Source organism: Diabrotica virgifera, chromosome 6 (assembly GCF_917563875.1).
Source record: "Diabrotica virgifera virgifera chromosome 6, PGI_DIABVI_V3a".
Taxonomy (NCBI): domain Eukaryota; kingdom Metazoa; phylum Arthropoda; class Insecta; order Coleoptera; family Chrysomelidae; genus Diabrotica; species Diabrotica virgifera.
Genome location: NC_065448.1, coordinates 186,434,959 through 186,441,883, shown reverse-complemented (window position 1 = coordinate 186,441,883; position 6,925 = coordinate 186,434,959). Strand labels below are relative to the sequence as shown.

The window sequence follows — 6,925 nt, the reverse complement described above, 5'->3', positions numbered from 1 at the left end:
AGGAGTACTGTGCAAAGTACAGATTGCCACATGGTAGTCGCCATCATCCGAAAGGGATAGGCACTATAAAAAAAATGAATAAGTATAAGATAATTATATCGTAAAACGGATATTATTATATACTGAAAGAAGAAAATGGCTAAATTCTAGCAGCCAGTCCTGAACAACAACAAAATTTGCAATGCTACTGTCAACTAACACCTAAACTAATTATATTTCAATACACGCTCCAACTTGGTATTTGCCATATCCGTGTTACATATTTTATCAAAAAATCTCCCGCCAATGTTTAACAATGAAAAATATAAATGAAGTGTCACTTTTTCCTTAACACTTAGTCTGATTTTGTTAAACAACACAATGAATAAAACTTTGGTATGTTCATTATTATGTTTGACTTTTGTCTGTCAAATTTTGGCCGAAGAAAATACTAAATGTGGTGATTCTCTTGAATGTTTAGAGAAAGAATTAGTTTCTCAAGTTGACGTTATTGAGCAACAAGGAAATATTGGAGGATTAGTGAGCTTAAAAAAGTCTGACCGATCGGGTAAAAGTGTTAAAGGAGATGAAGATTTATTTGAAAGGTGCTTAAGGTTCCTGAGAGAGAATGAACTTAGGGTTGGAATACCAGACAGCGAAAAACGAAGCATAGAAGCCGGTAAGTATTCAGTTATTCATTAATGAAATTATTAAAATCAAAAAGGTATATAATAGACCTTGCGCCCACACTTGAAAAAAAAACATTTATTATCTTCGTCATGAGACTCTTTTTATTCAGTTATTCATGTTGAGTCGGACAAATTTTCTATTTCGAAAAATTTTCTAAATAAAGAGGTTTCTCAATTCTGCAAAGAATCATCATTTGTGACTCCATAGTACGCACACATCATAAAGAGTCATAAAATTTATACCGTCAAAGCCGATTTTTGCGGGATTGTTTGATAAAAATATTTGCAATTAACTGATAAGATTGCCCGACAAATTTTTAATGGTACTCCAGTTGTCGGGCGCACCAAAGTTTAGAAACTTCTTTATTTGGAAAATTTTCCAAAATAGAAAAGTTTTCCGACTCAACATGAATAACTGAATAAAAAAAGTCTCATTATGGAGGTAATATTTTTTTGCTAAATGTGGACCCAAGACATAATAGGTTAGTGGTTAGTATATTATGTATAATATGTTTGGGTAGGGAAGAACGAATAGAATCAAAATGACAATAGCATTTTTTGCTACTGAACTTTATTGAATTTTGATTCATGAAAAACTCTAAGTTTTATTATTTTATCAGTTTTTGTTTTTCTTATCATGGTAGGTTTATTTTAGCTAAAATATTGATTATTATACTATACAAGGTAGAAAGCTCTGGTTCGTTCGGGAACATAATATTTTTCACGAGATTTTTTTATATAAACTCCTGGTCAAAATTAACGCACCACTTTAATTAATTTAAATATTTACAATATGAACACAAATAAAACGAATTTACATTGAAATAATAATAAACACCTACAAATAAGTCCAACATGTCTTTATCATGACCTTAATTTGCCTTATTCTTTCGTTAAAAAATTGTTTTTGCCGGAAATGCGTAAATAAGTTAGCATAACTCCAAATTGCAAAAAGAAAAAAATCAGTAAAGTAACAAAATAAAAGGCATCTGGGTCAAAACTAATACCGTGTAGGCCCTCCTCTACTTTTTATGACTGCAATTATGCGTAGAGGCATGCTTGATCAAATGTTCAACAAAAGCTTGCGGAATATTCTCCCATTCTTCAATAAAGGCCTCAATGAGTTGGTTGTGATTGGCAATAGGGGGTCTGCGACTTCCAATCATTTTTTAAAATAGTCCCATAGATGCTCTATAGGATTCATGTCCGGACTGTTAGGTGGCCACTCTAATAATGGAATATCAACATCATTTAGGTAGCCAATAACCTGTCGAGCCACATGAGGACGAACGTGGTCTTGCATGAATAAAAAAATAGGTCCAAGAAATGGAGCAAAGGCATTACATATTCTACAATGATGTTGTTTAAGTAATAATGGGCATTCATAGACCTCGTACGTATGGGGACCAACTCCTTACGAGCTTCAAAACAAATTCCCCCCAAAAGAAAAGGTACTTTAGGAGAGATATTGTAGCTGACAAACCTTTCTCCTCGCCTTCGCCAGACACGCTCACGACCATCTGGAGCTTTCAGGCTTACTCTAGTCTTATCGGAGAAAAGAACTCGTTTCCAATCATCGATGGTCCAATTTTGATGCAATCTTGCAAAATTCAATCTCTGAATTAGGGATGGGAAAAACCTACCGGTTTTAACCTAAACTCGGTTTTTTACTTTGCAATAACCGGTTGTTTTTTTGTCCCGGTTATAACCGGTTTTTTCTTTTTAAAGTAAAAACCGGTTATTAGGTTTTTACGGTTATTAGGATTAGGTTAGGTATTATTTTGGATCCCAATCATAATTATTATTCTCAAGTAATTATTCCAAACAAAATAATTCAAATTTTATTTTATAAAGATAGAAGCAAACTGAAAGTGCAAACTCACACCAGCTAGAAACAATTAAGTTTTATTATAATATTTCGTTGAAAAGTTATTTGTAATCATAATATTTACATAAGAAGTGATCTGGATGAAGTAGACGCAAACATCATCTATTTATCACACTAGACTCTTGACATTGAAAGTATTGAAAGTGGGTGAATGGCTTTTTCTGATTACCAAAAATAATGTTCTGACTATGAATATCAATTTACCGATTGCGAATACGAATCTCCAAGGATTTTCCTAAGTTCTCAAAACGATACACTTATACAGGAAGTATTAAATGAGTTAAAATGTACCTATTATACAAATATACAAACGTGTTAAAAGAAATACATGATAATTTTTTTTTGATGGTAGTAAAAATAAAAGATAAATTGCATTATCCAATTTATTTTTCAGTAAAATATTTACGTTAAAATTATTTTTTTTAAATCCCATTTGAAATAGTCTGGGAAATTTTTTATAAGTTGAATTGGTTGGGTTAAATTGTATATTATTGCAGTATGTATTTATTAATCTTAGCTACCTATATTATATTTAATAATAATCAATAAATATATAATAATAATAAAATAATAAATAAATATAATAATTAATAGAATTAAATGGTTTTATTAAAAATTGTGTTTTAATTATATTGATATTGATGTTTTTTCGATAGTACTAATTTTGATGATATTGATATCGAGTATCGAGTCGAGTGGAGTATCGCAAACTACAGTGCATTGTAAATATAACATTGTAACCTATTGGATTAAAAAACAAAAAACCGGTTTTTGGAAAAACCGGTTTTTTTGGCCGGTTATAACCACCAGGTTAAACCGTAAGCAAAAAAAACGGTATAACCGAAAACCAGTGTTTTGTCAAAAACCACCATCCCTACTATGAACCCTGTGTTCTCTGGTAAGCAAGGGTTTTTTGGCCGGTTTCCTGTTGCTCAATTCTGATGCATGTAAACGTCTTCTAACTGTTCGAGACGATATCGCGACATTTCGAACATCTGCTAGTTAATTTTTAAGCAAATTGCTGATGAATTTTCTATCTCTGAGAGCACGTTGTCTCAAAAAACGATCATCAATTTGATTATTGCAACGGTTAGCCCTTGCCCTGGTCTTCGATGGTACGACCCTGTTTCATTATATTGCCTCACCTTGCGACTGATGCTGGAATGGTGTCTTCCTAACAAACCTGCAATGTATCGCATTGAATATCATTGATGGATTTTTAGAATCTATGGAAATTAATAAATTGAAAAATACAGAAATAATTCTGAACAACCAACTCGAGACAAACATCTCCCCACTCCTCAACTTCTTCAGTTAAAGACTTAAAAGGCAAACACATTGTAAACTATATCACTTGAGAAAGGTACTCTGCCGAAACAGCTGTATTCACTTAGTTGTAATAAATTTTGTGGAAGTGTAGAAAGCAAACGTTTTCAGTGTTTTATTTTTAGATAGCATTGAATATCCTTCATCTAGGAGAGTCGATGCTCGCACTGCCTCCTCCATTGGCAAATTTCTTTGGCGGTTCATTTTTTTATTTTATTTTTATGTCAATAAACTTCCATGGGAAATAAGCTACAATTTTACTAAAAAATGAATTTATTAACGTTTCGAAGCCCAAATCGGGTTTCGTTGTCAAAATACAAAATACTATTAAAATAAAACAAACATGTTGTTGCTAAGTAAAAAAAAATTCTTCTAATAATTTATTTAATCTGACTCATTTATATTGGCAATTTTTTTTACTTAGCAACAACATGTTTGTTTTATTTTAATAGTATTTTTTATTTTGACAACGAAACCCGATTTGGGCTTCGAAACGTTAATAAATTCATTTTTTAGTAAAATTGTGGCTTATTTCCCATAAAAAATACGTAATTATAAAAATGCCACAAGGAAATAGCTTCAGAACAACATTAATAAACTTCCAAACATGCATGTGATGAAAAATATCACAATAAAAAGCTTGTTTCTCACAAGCACTTTGCTTTAATCGCCACTTTTTATAAAAAGTTTAACTCACTTTTAGTCTAAAACGCAGTTTAATACAAATTATTGTTAAAACAAGACTATTATTAACTTACATAACAACTGTCACTGTCAAACAAGGTTCATAGGCAACCTGTCGTACAGTAAATTATCAATAAATAAAGATTAGTATGGAGTTTAGTATGGTGCAAATGAAAGGAATAAATTCGTTATTTCGTCGGTAAATTTAAGAATAAATGGCTTGACGGAAAAAAAAATAAGAAGCGTTTTTGTCATTGGACATCAGAAAGTTGTAGGTACTAATTGTTGTAAGTCTATGATATCGATATCATAAATATAGATGTTTTGTGGCGTTAGAATACCTAATCGTTATTTACTTTACCTCGATATTATATTATTTCTACAGAATTATAAGTCAATCAATATAGTCCAGGTCGCATCTGTTTTGAGATGGACGTTGAGAGGTGACTCAAATTTTTTTGCAGAAATTGCTTGAAAATAACTCAAATAGGTAATAATATTTGAGTTATCCTCCCACTCAAAATGGTCCGGGACATTGTTTAAATAATCAAAATTTCAAAATATGAAGGAAAAATTCGATTTTTTTATTGGTATTTTGATTATAACTTTAAAACTGTTCATTTCTAAGAAAAGTTGTACTGACATAAAAGTTGCGTAATTAAATTTTCTACAATATAGAATTGGCTAAAAATAGTCACCCTTGTTGCAAAATAGCAATAATTGCCAAAAAAGCATACAAAAACAAGTATTCGCCTTTTACGTTTTTCAACCATTTATGCTACATTTAGGAACTTCATATTTTTCCCAGAAAAGCTTCATGATATATTAAAACAACACTGTAAGTTTAATTAAGATCGGGTTAATAGATTTTGCAAAATAAATTTTGAAATCCAGCTTTCGCAAAAAAAATTCATTTTTTTTTAATGTTGAAGGTCTGAAAATAAAGCAGATAGCAAGTTGAACTTTTTTTCTTATAGAAGTGTACTGTACCTTTCATTTGCAATTTGCAAAATTAAAATCGATTAATTACCACGGCGTTAGGAAATTTTTTAAATAAACATTAATTTTTGGTGCTATGCGCAGGACAGCGGTGTTCGATTCACACAAGTTGATTTCCATCAAAATTTCTTCCAATCTTTATTTAATATATTATTTTCTTACTCTATATTTTGTTGTATTTTAATATTTTAATTCCACAAAAATCAAACTAATATTATTATTGTTTTGAAAATATTGTTTAAACAATTATTGCATATGTTTAAAAATAATAAACTTGTATTCTCTAAGTTAAAATATTATGAACAAAGAAAGTTTTTGCTAAAGAAAGTGTTATTTCAAAGGATAGAGTACGTGTTTTTATTTTGCAATAAACAAATTTATTTATTTGTATCGAAATGTAATAAAAATTAAAATGTATCAAACATTATCAAAGGTCATTGGAATGCCCAATCAGAGCAAACTATCCGCTGTCCTGCGCGGAGCACCAATAATTAATGTTTATTTAAAAAATTCCTGTCGCCGTGGTAGCTAATCGATTTTAGCTTTACAAATTGCAAAAGAAAGGTACAGTACACTTCTATAAGTAAAAAAAATTGAACTTGCTATCTGCTTTATTTTCAGTCCTGTAACATTCTGAAAAAATGAATTTTTTTGCGAAAGCTGGATTGCAAAATTTATTTTGCAAAATCCATTAAACCGATCTTAATGAAATTTATAGGATAGTGTTATTGTATCATAAAGTCTTTTTGGGTGAAACATGAAGGTCCTAAGTGTAGCACAAATGGTTGAAAAACGTAAAATGCGAATACTTGTTTTTGTATAGTGTTTCGCAATTATTGCTATTTTGCAACAAGAGTGACTATTTTTTAAATTTTTAACCAGTTCTATATTGTAGGAAATTTAATTACACAACTTTTATGTCAGTAAAACTTTTCTCAAAAATGAATACCTTTTAAGTTTTAATCAAAAAAACGAAGAAAAAAATCGAATTTTTCCTTCATTTTTTGACATTTTGATTATTTAAACAATATTCCGGACCTTTTTGAGGGTCAGCATAACTAAAATATTATTATTTAAGTAATTTTCAAGCAATTTCTGCAAAAAAATTTGAGTCACCTCTCAACGTCCAAATGTACTAATATTTTTACAGATGCGCCCTGGTCTAATAACTGATACATTTTTTCAGTAACGACAACTAGATTATAAATTCCCAAGACAGCTATTTAAACAGTTATGTGATAGCACCTATAATATTTTGCATATATTAATAATTAGTGGTCAGTAGATTTCCGGTCGAGAAATTTAAAAACCACAAGCAAAATCTTATCTTCTCCAATAAAAATGTACTTATTCTTGTTAA

At 30.2% G+C, this 6,925-nt stretch overlaps 1 protein-coding gene across 1 annotated transcript in view; it reads left to right on the top strand.

Annotated features, from left to right (window-relative positions):
- The first annotated feature begins 324 nt into the window (after window positions 1–324).
- The window catches only part of LOC114324591 (uncharacterized), a 52,135-nt gene continuing 45,534 nt past the window's right edge, over window positions 325–6,925 (top strand). Inside the window, exon 1 of the mRNA XM_028272457.2 lies at window positions 325–658. Coding sequence (XP_028128258.2) covers window positions 361–658 — 298 coding nt within the window. The 5' untranslated portion in view covers window positions 325–360. The remainder of the gene's footprint in view (window positions 659–6,925) is intronic.